The 23,634-nt window shown below is 42.3% G+C and overlaps 1 protein-coding gene across 2 annotated transcripts in view; it reads left to right on the top strand.

The window, feature by feature from the left end:
* Positions 1-21,479, top strand: part of tmeff2a (transmembrane protein with EGF-like and two follistatin-like domains 2a) — a 126,658-nt gene extending 105,179 nt beyond the window's left edge. The window contains exons 6-10 of one of the 2 annotated variants that reach the window (XM_078263226.1): positions 11,537-11,685; positions 13,703-13,750; positions 14,015-14,141; positions 18,363-18,521; positions 20,874-21,479. In XM_078263226.1, coding sequence (XP_078119352.1) covers positions 11,537-11,685; positions 13,703-13,750; positions 14,015-14,141; positions 18,363-18,521; positions 20,874-20,970 — 580 coding nt within the window. In that variant the 3' untranslated portion in view covers positions 20,971-21,479. Of the gene's footprint in view, positions 1-11,536; positions 11,686-13,702; positions 13,751-14,011; positions 14,142-18,362; positions 18,522-20,873 lie in introns of both variants that reach the window. The other variant, XM_078263225.1, reaches the window with a different exon arrangement.
* The last annotated feature ends 2,155 nt before the right edge of the window (positions 21,480-23,634 follow it).

Here is a 23,634-nt window from a genome sequence, read left to right as displayed (position 1 = left end):
AGGCTTGTTGGGCATGTACTGTCGGAAGGGACAGCGCCCCCTGAATTGAACAAGGCTTTCGTCTACAGCAGGGGTGTCAAACTCATTTTCACTAAGGGCCACACTGGAAAAAGAGAATCACACCAAGGGCCAGACATGGAGAGTTTATGACGTGCTTTTGTTACTGCATGTCACTTCTTCTTTTTTTTACATTTTGGTAGCTTTTTTCCTCATTTTTGTTGTTTTCTTTCCGACTTTTTTGTGGCTTTCTCAGACATTTGTCACCTTTTCCTGAATTTGTTACTTCTTCCGAAAAAATTTTGCGCTTTTTGTCGAATTTTTGTTGACATGAAAACAAAATGACAAAAGTCATCAAAAGAGTTCCTTAGCCATAGAATTTAGCAAATCAAGCAAAACAATGATCATTTTTTTCATGTGTTTCGCAGCCTGAATATGAAAACTCTCTGCTTCTGGGGGAGTCTCAGAGTCGGTAAATCTGCCATATGTCTGCTTTGAATGTCAGGTAATTGCAGTGTAAAAAACACTTTCCTGTGTTTTGGCGGGCCAAAATTTATTGTGAACCCAAATTGATATACGGGCCGGTTCTAAATCTGCAAGGGGCCGGATTTGACCCGCGGGCCTTGAGTTTGACACATGTGGTCTATAGTGACATGGGGACCGGGATTGTACAAGACAGGTAAAATGATCTTTATCCCATATATCTCTGATTGCAGCTAGTTTGTCTCTTTCACGTTAACCAGCTCTGGTGTTGTGGAACAGCCGAGATATCACATGAAATGACTCCAGAGACATTGTTGCTCGAAAGATCCGGATCGTCAATAGCATTGTCTTCGGTCTCTGAAAGATCCTCTGACTCTGAAACCTCTACCTCTACATCACTATTACCATCAAAAATCTGTGCTAAAACTTCTTCAGTTGCAAATCTTCTGGAGCTCATTTTGTAGTGTGCGTGTCAAAGAGATGACATTACAACAGTGAAGAGGACAAGCGTGAGAAAGCTCCTCCTACTTTACATACTCACCTGGTTCTAAATGGGTGTTGAAAGCCAGTCAAATTGTAAATAAATGCAATCAAAATAAAGGGCATCAAAGAGAGATATTCATTTTGGGTCTTGACAACTACCTACCCACATCAAAGTCTCTTCATGACCCTAAATGAGGAAATGTCATAAAATTTCATGAAGAAAAAGATAGGTTAACCAGTATTTTGGTCAACACAAAAACGGAAATGGGTCAAATTGACCCTTAACATAATACAAGGGTTAAAGCAGTTACACACCGGGCCGATAATCGTCCGTTGGACAGTCCGGCGAGGTCAGTGACTTGAGTCTGTTCGGTGTTTGGGCCGACCTGACATGCTCAGTCTGAGACAGGGCAGTCAGGACTCACCCGGAAATGGCGAGCGGGATGAGCGTGACTAAGCCTCTCAAAATCTGACGAAAATCTTTTAAACTGACCTTTGTCGATCTGGAATGAAGGCAGATTCAGCAACTGCATGGCCTATTTCTCGCTGAAAATGTTTTCAGAAACACGTTTCGGTGAACTACTTTAGTACAATATGAGATCGTATTCTGAATGAGTCGCCAGTAATGGCCGTTCGAAAAATCCCAAATCCGGAAGCAGCAGCCAGATCCATGTGACGCGTCCGTCCAATCAGCTGCCAGTTTTCACTTTTTGGGCGACAATACAGATTAGCGCCGCCTGCTGTTATGGAGACGTATTACGTCTCGTCTCTTCAGTGTGTTTTGAGGCACATTTTTGACCAACTCGGGGGGACTGATCAGTCCAACTGCCTTTTCTGCCAACGGTCGGCCGTCTGGTTGGTGTGTAGCTGCCTTTAAATTCAATACGGTAGTGCACAGGAGCCAGTGTAGATTGATAAGGATAGGTGTGATGTGTTCAGATGATCTAGTACCAGTGAGGATTCAGCAGCAGAGTCCTGAACAAGTTGGAGTCTGTTTGTAAGCTTAGAAGGGATACCGTTGAGAGGGGAGTTGCAGTAGTCCCTCTGTGACGAGGGCATGAATTAGGGTTTCAGTGCTGGATTGTGACAGTGAGGGTCTGAGCCTGGAGATGTTGCGGAGGTGAAAGAACGAAGTGCGGGTAATTGCTTTAATCTGGGATTCGAACGAAAGGGAACTGTCCAGAATGACACCAAGACTTTTGACTTGAGGTTTACAGACGGACCAAGATCTCATCTATGGTAATGTTGAAGTAGTGCTGTTTTGAAAGAGTGGATTTGGAGCCGATGAGCAGGACTTCTGTCTTATTGCCATTAAGTTTCAGGAAGTTTAAAGATAGCGCCATTAGCTTAGCACAAAGACTAGAAACAGTCCTTTTGAATCAACAATGTTTTACACTTCGTACAACAGTTATTGTACGAATTTTAAAAAAGCATGTTAATTAGTTTGCTTTGATTGGTAGTAGGTGGATTTTGTTACTTTTGGACAGAGCCAGGCTAGCTGCTTTCTGCTGCTTCCAGTCTTCATGCTAATTTAACTTAACCGCCTGCTCACTGTAGCTTCATATTTAACAGACAGATATGAGAGTGGTGTCAATATTCTTATTTAACGCTTGACAAGAATAGGTGTATTTCCCAAAATGTCTAACTCTTCCTTTAAAGGTTGTTGTTTCTTTTGGGATCAGACTATATGGCCACTGTGTCAGATCAGGCAATAATACATTTTTGCTGTACCTTGGCCAACAGACATGGCTACACGTTAGATCCTGACCAATCGTAGCTTGCTGTCTTTCATGAATTGCATGACGTAGTGCCAGAGACAATCCTGTTCCCCATACAGCACCAACAATATAATTCTCATTTTTCTTTCGAGTGATCTGTGCTTCTATGGGTCAACATCATGAAAGACATCAAAGAAGTTGTCAACCCTGGGGAGAAAAGGCAAAAATATTCTTATTGTTGGTTGTGTTTCCCTATGACACAAGGATAAAACAAGCAATTGTCATGCCCAATCCACATTTGTTATTCCTGTCACCTCATGGCTGTGGGCTCGGGCCATTACTAGGATTATATCATGAGCTCTAAACTTGGCAAAAATCTACTTGAAACAACCTTAGCTCTGTGTCGATCCCATCACCACCACCAATCTGGCTTTGGCACACGAAGATGACCTCCACATTCTTAATCCCACCTCAAAAGCTCTGATTGGCTGATTGAGAAAAACATTAACCTCTTTGAATTGCTGTCAAAATGTGGGCAGCAATTCAGAGGTCTGGCACCAGGCTAGACTCGAAGGACTGTTAAAACCACGATGCAATGAATGCATTACTTTTCAAAATGTAAACAAATATCGAGACACTTGTAACTGCTGGTGGCATCAAAAACATTCTACTGTATGTTTCCTTCAGAGAAATAAAGTGTCTTCAGTGTAATAATACAATTTTATTTTTTATTATTTTCTATACCTGATTATTATATTTATACTAGGGCTGTCAAACGATTACATTTTTTAATTGCGATTAATCGCTGAATGTCTATAGTTAATCGCATATTTTATCACATGATTAAAATTCTATTATTTTGCATTTCAAACAGTTTTTAAGTACATATTAACAATTGAAAGCATGTTTTACCAGTCTATCTTGATTGGGAATCAAATGAATGCAAAGAAAGTTACTTTATGAACTTGATTTTAAGATTTGTAATTATTTATTTACTGTAAACAAAAGAAAAATGTGTGAATCTGTCATTATTGCACAATTCCTCCAAGTACCTAACTAAAAAACTAAAAATCCCTATCCTTACTAGAGTCAATATAGTATTTAGTAACTCCTAAATAATGTTGATTACTCACTGACGTCCAGTGATCACCGGTTAATGAGACAGCGTTTGCAGCACCTTGCAGCAGTTCCAGTGTGGCAGCTTTCTCCGTGTGGTATGTGTGTGGTGAAACTACTGTCTCCCTCGACGGCAACGAGACAGGTCAACCTTAGTGTGTCTTTAAGACCCGAGTCCTCTACGATGCTGACAGGTCTGCAGTTAGTTGCCACCCGTTTAGCCCGCTAGCGGGTAGCCGTCTGGGAGTTTTGGAAAATAAAAAGCTCCATTCAGAGTTATTGCTGCTGTGTTTCTCCATCATGCCTGCAGCCTGCAACAGCAGGATGTGTTAGGAGGAAGTGGCAGCTTGATGATAAGTAACGGGGCTGCAAAGGGTCAAAATAGGCATGACACAAAGCCGAGTGAAGTGTAAAATAAATTAATAAATGCCGGCATGCGATTAATGCGATAAAAAAAAAATGTATCGCGTCGCAGCACGATTAACGTGTTAACGCTGACAGCCCTAATTTATACATATTATAATTTGACAGCATAAAAGAATGCATGACAATTATGATGAATGGTTATTGTCATAATGTGGTTAGAAATTATGCTTTCACTGAGAAATCTGGTCAGGAGAAAATTGCTATTTCATCCTAGCCCCATAACACCCCCCCACACACACACACACACACACACACACACACACACACACATTCAACATGCATTTAAATGTATTTGTCATCATTTATAAATCACCACCTGGATTCAAATAAGGAACAGAAAATGTGCTCCGTGATGGGACTGGAATACCGTATGTTCTATAGGAAATCTATTTTTGGCTGTTACTATACTGCATTTGACCCTGCTCTGGCAAAGAGCCTTGCCATCCTTACACCATCCTTTTGTAGCTCTCTGTACTATGGCGGGAGGCAAAAAAGAACAATTTACCCCTGAAGGATCAATAGAATGTCGCAAAAACCCATTTAGATCCATTTGTGGTGTAAAACTGTAATTACCTCCCAAAACCCATGCTTTTGAACCCATCAATATCACCCATTAGTGTTCATAGAATTAAGGTAGAGTAGGAGCAAATAGCGAGTTAGTCATAGAGAGGGGCTGGAGGGACACTTGCTGTGTGAATGCTGGGTTTAGACCTCCTGAGAAAGGAGTGAGGGGCTATTCAAAGCCGGCACTTGTGTCCTTATTAATGCCCATTCTATGAAGAGCAAAAGGGAATTTCAATGAAAAGCCAGACAGACGACAAGTCACAGGCAAATGGGCAAGGTTGAAGACTGCCTTTATTTTGCTTGAGTTGGGTGCATGCACACACACACACACACACAACATCCACTGGAAGCCCTCCACACATAACTGACATCCAGGTTATGAGACAATGGGCCACTGGGTACAGACATGTACGAGACCCCCAACCTCACCCATCCTACCTCCTGTGGAGGTTTTGCATCTCTTTGTAGTTGTTTTGTGCCTCTTTGTAATCTTTTTACATCTCTTTGAAGTAGGTTTGTGTCTCTTTGTAGTAATTTGATACTTATATCCGATATCGGGCCGTTACTGACCTAAATAGCAGGATCGGGTGACAGTGACAATAGGGCTTATCTATTCAATTCAGTCCTGTTTTTATGTAATTTTTGTTCTGTCAATCCCCGCCTACTTGCACACGTCCGAAGAAAAAAACAACAACACACAGACAATACAGCATAGCTTACTGGTAGGTAGCATGCAGCTAAAGACACAGGGTAACGTTAGCTTACTGGTAGCCTGCAGCTGCACTTTTCCACACACCATGGCCATTGCCAGAGTCGGAGATGACGGAGAAACAACAGAACAGGAAATTCCTCCTGCTTCCTTGAAATCAGCAGTGTGGCAACATGTTGCCCTGAGTTATGTAAAGAAACAACGAACGGTAAAGCCTGTGGGCTCCGACAGGACTTCATTGTGCAGTTCAGGTGCACCTTGTAAACTTATGGTGCATTTAAGTGCACCTCATAATGAGGTTTTGCCTTACACATAAAATAATGCCCCAAGTCACTTCCACACAGTGAGGCATACAGTTTATTACTAATTAACACTGTTATCCCAGCCGCCCGGATAGCTCAGTTGGTAGAGCGGGCGCCCGTATATAGAGGTTTACTCTTCAACGCAGCAGACCCGGGTTTGACTCTGACCTGTGTCCCTTTGCTGCATGTCATTCCCTCTCTATCTCCCCTTTCATGTCTGAAAGAGTCGGATTACAGATCTGGCCTCCTGACCCCTTGGGCCCTTGGATCAGGAGGCCCGATCAGTTATCCATCCATGATTACTGAACTCACAATGTTTATTGCCACATAGCACTGCAATATTAGTGTGTGTGTGTTTGTGTGTAATACTTGAGACCTTCTCTGCCTCTGATCATTTGTATACATACCGTACATATACTGTATCCCCTCTTCTCTTTTTCTCCCTTTTCATTGTGTTTAAACATTGCTTTTCTCTCTCTCTCTCTCTCTCTCTCTCTCTCTCTCTCTCTCCCACTCTCTCTCTCCCTGTCTGCCCATGTGCCTCTCTTTTACTTATTTTTTCAAAGGATTACAGTGAAATTTGAGGCTTATGAAAATCAATGCTATGTTCAGTTGCAATAAGGTTTGCTGCTCAGGATTTGTACACAGCATGAGGCAGTCAGTGGATATGTTGGCCTGAAGCTGCTGTGTGTGTGTGTGTGTGTGCGTGTGTGTGTGTGTGTGTGTGTGTGTGTGTGTGTGTGTGTGTGTGTGTGTGTGTGTGTGTGTGTGTTTTAAAGTGGCTTTTTCAGTTGGGAGCTAGCAGACAGTCTGGGGGCGGGGGGGCTTTGATGGGAGGGAAATAATCGCAGGGAACTAATCAATACGACACATCCTGCTAAGAAAGTATCCTCACACATACGTGACATACCACTAACAATTCTCTACCCCCTTTGTGCCTCTCAGCAGATTGTGTGAAGGAATGAGTTGGTGTGTGTGAAAGAAATGGGGGGGGGGGGAGTTTTATCACAAAGCGATTGCTGTCTCGTGCATGTGTGATGCACGCCTGTTTGCAGGTGTTTGAGTGTATGTGCGGGTAGCATTAGGATGTGTTGACGCACTGCAGTCTAGTGGTATAGTGCCTATTGTGGAGAAAGTGAGAGGCCTCATTAAAAATGTATGAAGCCCAGACATCAGCCAGCGACCAACGACGGCCTCTCGGGATGGGGACAAGACTCTGATAGGATGGGAGGTTGCGAGGGGTGGGGGGGTGGGTGGGGGGTGTGCATGTGTACATGTGTGCAGTGTTAAGCGTATACACACTATGTGTGGAAATTTCCTTTTAGCTCAAAAGCTCTGAAGATTTTTTTTTTCTTTGATTCTTAGCTCCTCACAATTCTTCTCGCTGCCTCCTTTCATGCTCAAACTATTCTAATTTAGACACTTTAATTGTAAGCCTAATCTTGTCTTGAGGGTGGCTATTGCCAAATTAGAATCTCTGTTTTATAATTTTTAAAGGTTTACTCGTGTTATCTAGCTCTGCAGATAAATGTGGCTTTAACTGTATGGTATCTGCATCCACCTTAATACAATGGATGTAGGTGTATCTATCCCTCTTAGAAGTTTTGACACTGCCCATGATCCAATGATTAAAAAAATAAAAAAATAAAATGATAGTAGGTACAGTACAGTGGTGTGAAAAAGTGTTTGCCCCCTTCCTCATTTCCTGTTCCTTTGCATGTTTGTCACACTTAAGTGTTTCGAACATCAAACCAATTTAAACAAAAGTCAAGGACAACACAAGTAAACACAAAATGCAATTTGTAAATGAAGGTGTTTATTATTAAAGGAGAAAAAAAATCCAAACCATCATGGCCCTGTGTGAAAAAAGTGATTGCCCCCCTTGTTAAAACATACTATAACTGTGGTTGTCCACACCTGAGTTCAATTTCTCTAGCCACACCCAGGCCTGATTATTGCCACACCTGTTCACAATCAAGGCATCACTTAAATAGGAGCTGCTTGACACAGTAAGGTCCACCAGAAGATCCTTAAAAGCTACACATCATGCCGAGACCCAAAGAAATTCAGGAACAATTGAGAAAGAAAGTAATTGAGATCTATCAGTCTGGAAAGGGTTATAAAGCCATTTCCAAAGCTTTGGGAATCCAGCGAACCACAGTGAGAGCCATTATCCACAAATGGCGAAGACATGGAACAGTGGTGAACCTTCCCAGGAGTGGCCGGCCGCCCAAAATTACCCCCAAGAGCGCAGCGACGACTCATCCAAGAGGTCACAAAAGACCCCACAACAACGTCCCAAAGAACTGCAGGCCTCACTTGCCTCAGTTAAGGTCAGCGCTCATGCCTCCACCATCAGGAAAAAGACTGGGCAAAAATGGCCTGCATGGCAGAGTTCCAAGGAGAAAACCACTGCTGAGCAAAAAGAACATCAAAGCTTGTCTCACTTCTCCAGAACACATCTTGATGATCCCCAAGACTTTTGGGACAACATTCTGTGGACCGATGAGACAAAAGTGGAACTCTTTGGAAGGTGTGTGTCCAAGTATATCTGGCGTAGAAGGAACACTGCATTTCATAAAAAGAACATTATACCAACTGTAAAATATGGTGGTGGTAGTGTGATGGTCTGGGGCTGTTTTGCTGCTTCAGGACCTGGAAGACTTGCCGTGATAAAAGGAACTATGAATTCTGCTGTCTACCAAGAGATCCTGAAGGAGAATGTCCGACCATCTGTTCGTGTACTCAAGCTGAAACGAACTTGGGTTCTGCAGCAGGACAATGATCCTAAACACACCAGCAAGTCCACCACCGAATGGCTGAAGAAAAACTAAATGAAGACTTTGGAGTGGCCTAGCCAAAGTCCTGACCTGAATCCTATTGAGATGTTGTGGTATGACCTTAAAAAAGGCCGTTCATGCTCGAAAACCCTCTAATGTAACTGAATTAGGACAATTCTGCAAAGATGAGTGGGCCAAAATTCCTCCAGGACGCTGTAAAAGCCTCATTGCACGTTATCGCAAACGCTTGGTTGCAGTTGTTGCTGCTAAGGGTGGCCCAACCAGTTATTAGGTTTAGGGGGGCAATCACTTTTTTCACACAGGGCCATGATGGTTTGGATTTTTTTTTCACCTTTTAATAATTAACACCTTCATTTACAAATTGCATTTTGTGTTTACTTGTGTTGTCCTTGACTATTGTTTAAATTGGTTTGATGTTCGAAACACTTAAGTGTGACAAACATGCAAAGGAACAGGAAATGAGGAAGGGGGCAAACACTTTTTCACACCACTGTACAGTCTGACATTTCTTTTAGTTTAGGATTTTTTTTTTCTGTGAAAAGCTCAGCATATGTGAATACATAGCTAGCTAGCGAGAGAGGTGGCGCGCACATCAAAGGCAGAGGAGCATAGAGTGAGAGAATGTTGAAAAGATTATTATTTTGTCACAAGAGTTTGTGTTTTATCTGTGGTTGTGTATCAATGTAGCAATATCTCTATAAGATTATTGTCATCACACCACTAATTGAAAAGCAAATGGATATTAATTTGTGGTAGGAAAAAAAATACACATTAAAAAACTTTCAACAGCAAAATATCTTTCCACAGACAGTATCCTCGCTTCTCTGGAAAATACACAGAACATGCTGTCAACAGTTATTTTCAGGGTCTAGTTTTCCATTTCCAATGAAAACTGTTGACAGCGAGGTCTTGAGGCAGAAATAATAATACAAAAAAAAACAAAAAAAACTTCTGCAAAATAAAGCAAAACTATCTGCTTGGCTAGAGATTGTCCAGGGGAAAGACAGAATATGTGTGTTTTTGTAATGTGGGTGAAATGACCCTTTATGTCATGGTGTTACAGTCTCATTGTGATACCCTCTGCAGTGGCAGGTCATTCAGAGCTGCAGCGGCTCACCTTCAGTGTCATGTGGGATTTTTGATACTGAACTGTGTCTCCTCTGATGCATAACGAAGCCTTTCTTCACATCATTCTTACTTTGCTGATCCATCATTACAACAGTAGCTGAGCACTGCCACGCTTTGCTGCACGGCGTTTCAATCAACATCAATGTCAGCGGTACGAATCATCATGGCTGATTGAGAAGTGTGTGTGTGTGTGTGTGTGTGTGTGTGTGTGTGTGTGTGTGTGTGTGTGTGTGTGTGTGGGGGGGGCACATATGCAAATGCAGCTGTAAGACAGCTGAATGCCTGTGCTTTACTGTGAGCTTGGCACCAGGGAAAAATGAAAAGACCGGGAGAATAATGACAGATTTATAATTACAGAATCTGGCATTCAGCGCTACTCAGCAGCAATTGTCTGGGGAAGGCAATCTGGGTGTAATTTCTGCTGATCAGGCCTGCCACACACTTAAGGGTCACACTACACATATGCCAAATTACACACACACACACCCACCCACACACACACACACACAGACAGACACAAACACATGTATATGCACATGCACGCCGGTCTACGTGCTGACTCTCTCCTGCTGTCATTTGTGCAGATGTCGCACACGCAGAGGAGCCCACACACAGAATGTCTCACACTTAAATTTCCCCGAAAATAGTGGTGCGACAGCAAATTGCCCAGTTAATTTGCAAGAGCCAAAAGCATCAAGTCGCTGAGAAATTAATGCATTACAGTCTGCGACAAAAATCCAAAACATCAGAAATATCAGCTTCGTGAACGGAAGTAACTGATTCAATATACAGAGAAGGAAAAGAAATAAGGGTGTGAGCAGCAGTTATTTGCCAAAGACAAAACTAACACTTTTAATTGAACTTTTAGTCAATAATGTACAAAAGCTTTAAATGGAACGACTTGCACTTAAAGTGATCATCAGTTGCAAGCAGTAAATGCATACATGTTTAAGCTATCAGTGAGTATATCTTGCTTGTGGAAATAACAGAACATTTCCATTTGAAGGTAATGTACAGTTCAGCCACACTTTAGTGCTCAGCTCTGACAATAAAACACCAGACATGCCTGTTGGCTCGAAGTCAATGTTCTGCAGTCGTCCTCATTTTCATGGAGATCACTTTTTAGAATTTCTACAGCCGAGTAGCTTTTGTTAAAGGATATTAAAAAGCCGTGGTGTAACACCAGAAACAAGCTGTTCTGCAATCGTCAGTGACTTTTTCTTCTTCCACCAAACCGTGTCAGTGTGCACTATGATAGTATTAGCTTTGAAGTTATTATTTTCCATTTTAGGCTATTTTCAATGTTATCTAAAATAAATGACGTATCTGAAAGCTTTACAATGGTGGCTGTGTTTTGTGCTACCATTTGCTCTGCAACACCAACATGTACATTTTTATTATCTACAATTCTTTCATAAATAATTGCTTCCTGTCTGTAAGAATACACTATTTGTCAATCAAGCCCTCTGTGCAGCTTGCCTCTTTTTGCAAAGTAAAAATCCATTTTCTCTTGTGTCATATTGAATGTGCCAAACCCCGGTTTGAACAGGATTACTATGCATGGTCCAACGTCCTGAATGAGTGCAAGCTGTACTGTCTTTTTTTTTTCTTCTCTGTTTCCATTTTTAATCCCCAATGGAATTGTCAGTCTGTGTGCCTCGCATTCAAACACACACAAAAGTCTCTCAGAATCAAGATGCTCTCACTTTCATTAATACTTCATTCATGTCATTTATTTTAGATCTTGACATAGATAATAAATCAAATGCAAGGACGTTTCCGACTCTAATATGACTGCTTGCTCTGCAGGTGTGTTTGCAACATCGACTGTTCCCACATCAGCTTCAACCCGGTGTGTGCCTCAGACGGCCGTTCCTATGACAACCCCTGCCAGGTGAAGGAGGCGTCCTGTCAGAAGCAGGAACGCATCGAGGTCAAGTACCTGGGCCACTGCCAAGGTCAGACCCACAAACACACACAGGCGTGCATGCGTTCCCTCTAAAAGACACAACAACACCTTCAGACGCTCAGCGGAAGCCGTCAATCTGACTGTCCGGGCAGGTGTTCACTTCAGGTTGAAGTGAGGCCATGGAGGCAAATGAGGCAGCTAAATGTAGACAGCGTGACTCTATATCTCCCTCCAGCTGCAGTTCCAACCACATTTCAGAATGACACATACGGTATTTTTCATATACGGTCATATCTTGCAATAGTGTGCAAAGATAATCCCCAAATCCCACATAGCCTTCTCTGCTATGTATATTGATAATTTCACTGAATGGTAATCCCCCCCTTTTTAGTGTAGTATATTTTATTTGCATGCAGTATTTGTTTGTAAAGGTCCCAGGGATAAAGTTATTTTATTAATCTCTGTGGTTAAACCCCTTAACCGAGTCATATTGCTAATCCATGTGGGAGAAGACAAAGGCACATAAGAATTCTTTAGAATATGTTTTATTTAAATTTTATTTTAGGTATAATCTACCAGCATCTTAATTTTTTCCTTACTTTGAGTCATTTCATGTAATGCAACTGCACGATCTGGCTGAAGCTGTCATTGGGTGGAAAGAGAGGCAGAGACTTTGGCAGCGAAGGTGTTGAAATCTCAATTGTTAACGGCTTTTATTGTTATTGTTATTTTACATTTGCAAGCATTTGATTGGCCCTGCATTCACCTGGGACCAACAGGACAATTGATCGAGATGTGGGCTTTGAGAAGTAATGGGGAGTAAAGCAATCAGGGCTAACCAGCTCTGGAGCACAGATAGAAATCTGTATTCCCCCACGTTACACCCTTTGGGCCGGACCACCCTGATCGATTTGATCACGGCTCCACACATTCTGTTTCAATCACGGAAAGTGGAGAGAGAGAGAGAAACTAATGTCAAGAACCTTAGACGTGTGGAAAAGTAACCCTCGTGTTAGCCAGGATTCAAAGTGACACTTTGATATGTAGATTCCTGGTTTCTACGATTTCCCACATTTTATATTATGTATCACTTGTCATGTTATTGGAAAACAGTCTTACATTTCATTTTTCTTTTTATGGAAATAGCTTTCTACTGCAGCTCATAGTCATCTAGAACAAGACAAAGTACTGATAAGCCAACATTTTTTCTTGCACATTTGTGTTGCAAGTGTTGTATCATGAAGACCTCGAGTTGTCATCGATGTGTGGAGCTAGGAAAAATAGTAGTAGAAGAAGTAGTCTTACATTTGATTTTTCTTAAGTGGATGTTATAGGTGCAGGACTCAAGGTTCTGATCTCTTTGAAAAGCCAATAAATAGGAAAAAATAAATAACAGAAATGAGAAATAATAATAATCATCATGAACCAGGGAAATACTTTCACAGACTCACAGTTTGAGGGAACACATTCACAGACCACTGAAAGAATCAATTGTAATAAAATAATGATTGGAAGGAGATTTTGCCTAGCCATTGTGAAAAGAGGAATCCAATGCAGCGTCAATAAGGTGAGCAGAAATGCATTATTCCCTGTGATCTTTTCTCCCCGCCTCCACTCCATTCTCCCCTTTGTTCAGTTTAATACTTCAGGGGAGATGGCTTCTCACTTTTGAAGAGAATAGTTCACATAAATACGCATTAAGTCGACAGGTGCACAGACCAAATGAACCCTTTGTTGAGATGATAATTCACATTGAAGTCTCTCTACCTGCCCTGGCAGCAGTTTGAACGTGTAACCCATAATGGAGGGGGTTGGAGGTTAAATGCTAGATCGGATCCGCTAGAGGTGCCGATGGGGTTAGGTTTAGGTGTGAAGAGTGGGGATTGGTTAGGATTAGGGTAAGAATAGCAGGGTAAGCCAGTCAGAGGCAGAATAAGGAGGGCCACGGCGCACGTCCATTGACGTCGACACGTCTAGCGGATCCCATCTAGCATCTACCAGGCTGGAGCTATAGAAGAGCTTGCAGTGACCTGAGATCAGTTTGAATGTGTTTTTGGCCTTTCCAGGCGACATCAAAGGTGGAGATGGACACTTTGCACGGACCGACCTCACAGGTGAGTGCATGTGTAACTGTGGCGGATTGCCAAATAACATGCGCTGCCACTTAAAGCTGCATTAGTCCTGACTTTGTTCTGCTCAATTCTATAGTCTTTCGCTGAGACTTTTCTCTCACTTCAACCATTTCTGTCCCTTTAATTATTGATCTCTTCCTCTCTCTTGTGTCTCTCCTGTACAGTACAGTAATGCATGTTCATCGGCAGCCACGAGCCCATGTGCTTTCACTGTTTATGGATTGTGTGTTTGTGTTTACGCAGTAGAGGAAAAAGAGGATCCGAGGAACGAGCTGGCCCGCGGCCTGTACATACCCTGTCCAGACCACTACAAAAACTACTGTGTCCATGGAGAGTGTCAGTTCCCCAGTATCCTGGCCCAGCCCTCCTGCAGGTATACACACATATACTATATTTGTGAGGACCAGAGACGGGTAGGGATAGGGCAAACAGAAAGTGATACTGACACAGCGGATGATGTGTTCGGGCATCTTGGCCCTTCATTTAAAGGTGGACAGTAAAGAGGTGACAAAAAATGAGGAGAGAGAGAAGGGGAATGACGCGAGTCCCCAATCAACCAAAGACATCGCACTCATAGTACATTGTTTGCATCTTAACCACTAGGACACACATTTTCTGACGCTATTTAATAGTTAAAGCCACAATGTTAGAGGACACGTTTAGAAAATTCCTTTTAAAAAGTTAGGTAACCAAACACTATTATCTAAATACGGTATGGTGTAATAATAGCATAATGCATTGAGTTGGGACTATTGATTATTAATTCATGAGTTGAATGGGTTTTTAATAGCTGTAGTAACTAATTATGGACTACAGTGCATGGATTCTTATTTAACAATCAATAAAACTATATTCATCTTAGTTATTATTGCCTCAATGTTTTCACATTGTAACTCTGACTGTAGTATGGCTATAAACAAATCCTACATTTTAGCGTCTTTCATCTCATTGTTTTTGTTTTCATTCACCCCCGCTGATCTCATCAGCGTGGCTTTCAGATAAAAAGCTCTGATAGACCCCACTGTGCACTGCCTACCCACCACTAAACAGCAGACAGACAAAGTTAGCTACTAGCTGATGAACACAGTGGAGGGTTCAGCAGCTAAAGAGACAGATATTTGCCTCAGGAGTTGGTGGAGACCAAAATGGAGCTAAAAGAGAGTATATTAGAATATTAGATTTATACATAATATGTCAGTGTGGTTTACAGTTTGTTACGTTGTTCCCAAGTGGCCAAAAAATAGTTTTATATGACCACTCAAAACCTTGACCTAGTCCTAATTCTAGACCTAATCCTAAACCGCCCCCTTAAAAGATAATTTTAGTTGTATTACAATTTGGAACACACACACACACACACACACACACACACACACACACACACACTAGTAGTCTCACAGCTGCAACTGACAGTATACATACAGTGCATATACCTATTCACATAAGCACACAAAATACACTTGAACACAGGGAGCACAGACTGCATTTAAATAAAGGCATAATGAGGAATGATGTTAAACCCCACCACCCACACACACACACACACACACACACACACACACACACACACACACACACACACACACACACACACACACACACACACACACACTGTGAATGTACATGTGTGTGCCGCTCAGGTCTGCCATCTTTTACGGCCTGATAGTGTGGCAGCCAGGGGGTCTTGGTATCTCTCGTTCCCTCTATCTCTCTCCTTTCTCTCTAACGTCACTCGTCCCAGCTCCCCCAGCCAGACATTCTTCATGCATACAGAACAGTGCTTAGCAGAGAGGTAGTGTGAAAGGTCTCTGCTGCCCCCTACTGGTTGCAGTAATCGTAGGTTGTCTCCTAATGAGTAGGGGAGCACAGTGGTCACTATGGGAGAGGTCCGTGTGTGTGTGTGTGTGTGTGTGTGTGTGTGTGTGTGTGTGTGTGTGTGTGTGTGTGTGTGTGTGTGTGTGTGTGTGTTGGTACAAACAAGGATATGCAGGTGTTGGTGGGTAACAACCTCCCCAGAGACAGGAAAAGCAGGTAAAGAAGAAGAGATGGAGAGAGAAAGAGAGATTAAAAGAGGGACCATTTTAGCTCCTCTTTGAGGACAAAGATCATCTCCATTAGTCTCTCTCATTCTCTTTCTGTGTGTGTGTGTGTGTGTGTGTGTGTGTGTGTGTGTGTGTGTGTGTGTGTGTGTGTGTGTGTGTGGCACTTTCTGACTACGTCCACACTAAAAGGGCTATGTCTGAAAACACCGATTACATGTGAAGATGATGTGCATCCACACTAGCTTTTACAGGTGTTTTTCGAAAATACCCAAACAATATGAAAATAGCTACATCTCTTCTTCTTTATCCTCTATTGGTCAGCAAACAACAACAGTGTTGGTCATAGCCAACATCTGTTACGCAGTTAATACAACCCAGTTACAGTTGTGACTTAACCAGGCAAACTGTGAGCCCTGCTGTGCTGAGATGTCTATCAAATCACTATTTAATGATTGCCAAGTCATCTGATGAATACAGCAAGACAACAGCTGTATTGTGCAATTGGCTGTACTGTATATTTCAAATGATTGATGACAGCATTTTAAAGGGGACGTAAAGTTGTCTTCTTCAGCTTTACTGCCAATACTTTTTGTCTTCACTATCAATAACCTGCACTGGCATCAGAAACTTGTAGGAGAAAACACAAGCAGCCCAGGACGGCCAATCCCAGCTCTTTCAGTTTCCATGTGGTATCTCCATAGCTTCTGTAGCCCCGGTGTTACAATCTGTGTCCGAACGTCACCCATAGGATTTTGAAGATGAAAATGAATCAATTCAAATATGGGCAAAGAGGTGTAGTGTCGATGGAGCTGAGGCAGGCTGAATGAAGCCTACAGTCGATGGTCGCCTCCTGTGGCGGCAGCCACCTGTCACTCAAAGCGGAACACCCCTAATGCATTACTTTAAGCCTTGTCATGAAGGGGGAAATTAGCTACTGCAAACTGCTCTTTGTGCCATGCTGTCAACATGATCATTTCTGCTTTAAAGTTGGCCATTTTAAAGCTTTTGTTTATACTCGCGCGTGACACCGTGGCGCAGGCCTCTGTAGATGGCGTGTGAGCTACGACCCTGCACGGAGACATTTATGCTCAACGCATTGTTCGTTGCCATGTTCTCTGAAACACCAGAAGGCTTACAAACAAAATAATCTGTGAATAAGCAAGACGTAGTAGAGAAGAAGTAGAGATTGGAACAGTAATAATCACACAACCTGGCAACAGTAGTAAACGCATCCATGGTAAACACCGACGTACTGCCAAACATTACATTCATCTACTCTAATTGTTAATGTGACTGTCGCTTATCTCCAAGTCAAAATGACTGTCTGCCTCTAACACTGTTAAGAACACTCTTTCCATGAGGCAGTTTTTTTTTTTTAGCTTTGACAAAAGAATCTCTCATGTTTTTTTTACACCTTCCATCAAAATGCTTCCTCCTTGCCCAGTGTGTTGGCTCTCGCTGACCACAAATGTAAGGCTGTTGGACTCTGTGTGGTCTGTACATGAAGAATCATACAGATGTCTGTACAGGCGAACCTGCTCAGCCAGTCCTCCTAGCTGACCATGTTGAAATAGTAAGTGCTGGGCACGATCGCGGGCCGCGACAGCTGGCTCGCTGGATCTTAACATAGGGGTCTACGGGAATTAGTCCCGCTACTCCACACAGCATTCGGGGATGGGAGGAAAACATGCTCTGGTTTAATGGCATTTCTTTAAACCAATCAGAATGATCATGGACGGCGCGAAACTCCGCACAGAGCCGCTGCAAAATAGTCGTTTGAGAGAAAACTCAGATTGGACCGATAGTCTAGCTAGCTGTCTGGATTTACCCTGCAGAGATCTGAGGAGCAGTTAACCATAGTCCTCCACCGAATTTAAAATTCCAACACAAAGAAAGCGGAAGGAAACGGACAGTACATGCATCCTGCAGAATTTCCTGCAGCACCGGAGCAATCCCGGAAGTGGAACACGAAGGATACTAATGGGGATTGACTCCCCGTTCGATGAACTGCAGGTTTTGGCACTTCCGGAGGGTGTCGCTTGATTCAAACACACTACTATAATTCCAGCTTTAGTGTAGACAGAGGCCCAAAAAGAGAAATGATGATGAATTTTTATTTTTTATTTTATTGGTTTATTTGATAGGGACCATGCATATTTATGAACATTGTTGTATAAAAAACACCATGTAAATATGCCAGAATTAGTAAAAAATAACTACTTTTCATGGGCAGTCCCTAGGCAGGTGAGAGAGAGACAATTTAGATGCATAGTGTGAGCATACTCGCACTCTCTCTCCCTCCTTCCCCTGCTCACTGCGAGTCAGTCATGTCAACTAAACTGTCACAGCAAAGAAAAAGCACAGTCGTTACACTGTCACACAAATGCATTGTTCCACCACAATGTCTTTACCAAACAGGTACTGGCGTCTCAATTAGAAACACAGGAGTAATTAACCTGTCTCTCAGTGCCAAGAAATGACTTTCTCTCTTTGTGTGTGTGTGTGTGTGTGTGTGTGTGTGTGTGTGTGTGTGTGTGTGTGTGCGTTCTCAGCTGTCACTCGGGTTTCAGAGGCCCCCAGTGTGACATCAAAGAGTACAACGTGCTCTATGTGGTGCCAGGCTCTGGCAAACTGCACTATGTCCTCATCGCCTCTATCATTGGAGCACTCCAGGTGGTCATCATCTGCGTGGTGGTGCTCTGCATTACCAGGTGAGTCATGCCCTACACACACACACACACACACACACACACACACACACACACACACACACACGTATACGTTCAAACACAGCTTACTAATGAACCCGGCAGCAGTATTTTCCATGTTGTCTGTATTTGGGAGTCAGACATGGGGGCTGTGGAGCTCCTGAACCTGGAGGTGAGTTGAAATGTCACCTTGAGAAAGTACAGTCGCATCCCCTGTGGACACACACACACATCAGAAAATATTCAGCGTATGCGTACTAGCACAGATACACATAGATATCTGTGTAGGAAAGCAAACACACTTGTGTTTGAACAGACATTTTGTATTCATACCCACACACACACACACACACACACATATAGCCTGGGGCTTGTCTGCCTTCGGCCGACCTGAGCAATTTATGACATTTAATAAAAGGTTTTGAAAGAGTTTTGACCGAGACTCTACTCTGAGCAAAAGGAGGGAGGACAAAATGAGAGAGGGAGCAGTCGTAAAGAGACAGGATGAGAGGGTGAGGGGAGAAGATAAAGAGGGAAAGAGAGAATTGTAACACTAAATACAGTTACCTTACCAATAATTTTTCGTGCTGCTCAGCAACATGCATTTAAAGCAAAAAATATAAATATACGCATCCTTGTAAAAGTCCACTTGTTACCGTGGAGTCTAGTGAATAAACAAATGTGTAAATGAATGATTGAATTTATACACAAATACATTTCAGTGCCTGGTGACTCACTCACCTCAGTGTCCTTTCTCTGTTGGGCAGACTGAGGTGTAATTCATGTTATTGGAATATTTTTTGTAATTCCCACGTATTATAAAGACTTGCCAGTCACTTAAAGGACAAACAGGTAGGCATGGGAAAGGTCATCTCTATGCTTTGCCACCTGTGTATAATAATAATTGTCATTCTGTTGGAAAAGGTCTGCTCCAAAGGAACTCAATGCAAGATATCATGTTGTTACCACACTATTCTGTATTCTCCCTACTGTAGACCAAAGTAACGGTGCTTTAGTTTGTCTCTCAAAACTTAAGTGATTCCTTTGTCTTCAAAGCAGTTAGCTGCATGAGTGAGTGTGGCAGTGAGTTCTGGGTTCGGCCTCGCAGGCTACATACAGGTTGACCTTCCTTATTGGGGGAGGTTGTTGAGCGTAAAAGGAAGACTGCAAGAAATAAAGGCCGATGTATGCTTCTGCGTTAAATCAACGTAGGTAGGTGGAGATTCCGACCCTACGCCGTAGCGTGACGTGCACCTCTCAAAATATTTAACTACATGTTGCAGCGACACACGTCGCTCGGCCGTGGCTTGGTAGCGTCCCATTTCCCCCCCCCCCCGACTCATTTTTCCTTCTCCATAAACAACATGAAATCAAGGAGAGGGTTAACTTTTCCCACCGTGGTCAGAAAGCACAGGGGAGACGCTTTGTTTCTCTCACCTCTAGAGTCGGTACTCGCTCCGAAGCTAATCCCCGTCACTCGCTCTACCACACACTCCCCACACACACACACACACACACACACACACACACACACACACACGCGCGCGCCGGCCCTGCTATTCTCTTAAAGAGATCGTAGGCTACAGCGAAAACTCTGCGTGGAGCCTCCGCAGAAGCATACATCAGACTTAGGAACTGTGCTATTTTTTTATTTTTTTAAACAAAGTTAATCTATATATTTATATATACAAGATGCTATTATCTATTATAAAGTATGAAGTCACTATCAAAGGAAACTAAACATGATATTAAAAAGGACCAGTGCATTAGCAATACAAAGATTTACATTACACATCATTTCTATTTTATGGACGCACAATAACCAATAATTTCCTCATAATTTGATGGGTTTTTTTGTGTGCTGGGGAACAGCTGGCTTCATTGTTTGTCCCCACTTCGGAAAACAAACCTATGTCACTGCTTGAAAAAGAGTACATTTTGGACAGTTTTTTGGGGACTATTTTCAGCTGTGGACTAATACAGATGTGGTGCACTAGTGAATATTTACAGCACCCAAAATACACAACAGTGCTCATTGTAGTGAAGCAACATGTCCCCCAGAGATAATGGTGTGGCTCATTGACACTGGAGCTTTATGGCACAGAGAAAAAATATCTATCCGGCTTTGGCTATACAGACAAGACGTGAAAGTAGAATCAATTTATTATTGGATTTGGTATTTTCATAGGATTTGTTGACGATAAATATATTTACAACCTTATCCCTTGAGAAATAATTGCAGGAGAACCTTACCGAGGTCCATTAAAATATCAGAATTGCATCAGAATGAGCTCTCACAGCTGTGTGCCAGAGCTAACCCCAACATTAATCCTCACCTTCTTCTTCCCCACACAGGAAGTGCCCACGGACCAACCGGATCAACCGGCAGAAGCAGAACAATGTCCATTTCAGTACAGAGAACACCATGCGCGCCTCCACTCGGCTTATCTGAGCCCAGACACCCCGGACAGTGTCCCTTTCCACTTTACGGAGCGCTGTGGCGTCAGATGTTCCCCCTTGTTGGCCAACCCCGAAAAATTAGGATCTGCTTCCCCTCACTCCTCGCCCCTCTCTCCCAGTATAAACTTTAAGGATGCCCAGGGAGGATGGTGGTACGGCAGTGATGAGACTCACACATGGGGTAATGTTGATATCAGTCCCCACTGCCGCCAGATGAAGACGTGTCTCCCTGCACCTTGTCACTTCTACCCAGGAGTTTTTCTGAAAAACTTAACCATGAGGTGTTGGGGGGGGGGCATTGAGGACACTGAATGTGAGTGTGTGTGTGTGTGTGTGTGTGTGTGTGTGTGTGTGTGTGTGTGTGTGTGTGTGTGTGTGAATGTGTATTAGATGTGTGAGCTTTGGTAGAGACGGGCTAGCCGGCGTCTGTCGTTTCTAGAGGGGTTAAAGCAAAGCGGGGTAGTGCAAAGCAGGGTAACGGGCTTTAAATGAGGTGTGTGTTGTTCGATCTGGGAGGTGGGGGGGGGTGGGGGGGGGGGGGGTTCGGGGCTACACGTGATGCCTTGCACTTTGTGTTATAGGAGACCTTTGACAGAGGGCACAATGTTATTATAGAGCTCTCTGTTCGGTTGTGACGATGACGTCAGCTTCTGTATCTTGGGTTCTATTTCCAATAGTTATTACTACATTGTCTTGATGGGGTCATTTTTCTGTAAATGTAAATAAATAATTTATATCACGAAATGTAACTTGCCGTGTCGCTCTTTGTTCGTGGTGTAGCAAACTTATTTTACAATGACTGAGAAATAACATGGAGGCTAGTTACTATTAATTATTGGCACAGTCATGTTGTTCTCTAACATACAGAGAAGTTCTAAATACCATGATATATATAGATATATATATATATATATATATATCTATATATATAGATATATATATATATATATATCTATATATATATATATAGATATATATATCTATATATATATATATATATATATATATATATATATATATCGTCTTAAAAGGGATATTCTGTAGCTTTAGTCTTATTTGTGTCATGTCAATCATACACAGTAAATGTCACTCCTTAAATGAAAAACACCTGCATTATGGTTGAATAATGTACTTTCACTTACCAAAGTACAGTTTTGAAGTAATTGTATGTAACTTGAGTCATCATCATCAACTTTTTATTCCAGACTCAAAGTCCATTCAGAAGACACAGACATGACATACAACATACATTAAAAACAGAAAGAGAAACATATACAAAGAAATAAAAACAAAAGAAACACCAATACTACATTTCTATAGAAGACACTTATACCAGTGTTTCCATAGTGATGATTGGTATTGTATGGCACTAAACTTAGGATTTACTAACAGCATAACAATGCTGTTCTGGGAGACATTCAGGCGACAAATGAATTTGGTGATAATGATGATTGGTATTGATGATTGGTATCGTATGGCACTAAACTTAGGATTTACTAACAGCATAACAATGCTGTTCTGGGAGACATTCAGGCGACAAATGAATTTGGTGATAAGATTCCTCAATAATGCCTGGAAGGTGCTGACCCCTGCATTACAAAACAGGTCACTTGCACTAGAGCACCTGGGTTTGTTGAGCAGTATCCTCATACAGTCATTATAGGCAACCTTGAGCTTCTGAATGCTTGCCTTTTTAAACTTAGTCCATAAGGGACCAGTATACAAAGGAGTGCAATATGCTTTAAACAGACTCATTTTGACATCATCCGTGCTCATGTGGAATTTTCTTACCAACCTGTTAGCTTGGGCATATAATATGCGACGCTGCCTGTATATATCCTCATCATCAGATAACCGATCTGTAATGTAGTGACCCAGTTATTTAATGTTATTACAGACACTCATCACTTGTCCTGATAGAAAAAAGTCTGGAAAACAAATATCTTTGTCCTACATATCAAGACAGCTCTCTTTTTACCATTATACAACACATCACATTTCACCCCATATTCAGAGCAGATATTCAGTAGCAGCTGAAAACCAGCACTGCTGGGAGAGAAAATGGCCAGATCATCAGCATACATGAGATGGTTAACCAAGGTGTTACAATCATACAGCCAGTTTTGCATCTTGTCAGTTGGTTGGATAACTCCATGTACAAGTTGAAAAGTGCTGGTGAGAGTAAACCCCACCCCGACGTACCCCATTACTTACCCCAAAGGAGGCAGAGACTGTATTACCCCATTTAACCTGCATACTCTGGTTGGCATACCAGTAAACCAGGATTCTTATAATGCTGTCAGGGGCACCCCTTTGGCTCATTTTTTCAAATAGCTTATGATGATTGACTCTGTCAAAGGCCTTGGAAGAATCAATAAATCAACTAGCATAGATGAATTCTGCCTTATGTACCCCTGTGTTGCCTCCTTCAAGGCATAGATACACAAATCAGTACCAAGCTTAGCTTTGAAGCCAAATTGATTGTCAGTGGTACCAATATAAGGACATAGATGATCAAGCAAAATTCTTTCCAGTACTTCCAGTACTCTAGATATCACACTGGCTAGGGCTATCAGCCTATAATTATCCAAACTCCCAACCTTGCCAGCTTTGCCCTTGATGACAGGCACAAGAGGAACAGACAACATAGATTCAG

The sequence above is a fragment of the Sander vitreus genome, chromosome 11 (assembly GCF_031162955.1).
Source record: "Sander vitreus isolate 19-12246 chromosome 11, sanVit1, whole genome shotgun sequence".
Taxonomy (NCBI): Eukaryota; Metazoa; Chordata; class Actinopteri; order Perciformes; family Percidae; genus Sander; species Sander vitreus.
Note: the sequence above shows the minus strand (reverse complement) of the source record. Positions and strands in the feature narration are given on the sequence as shown.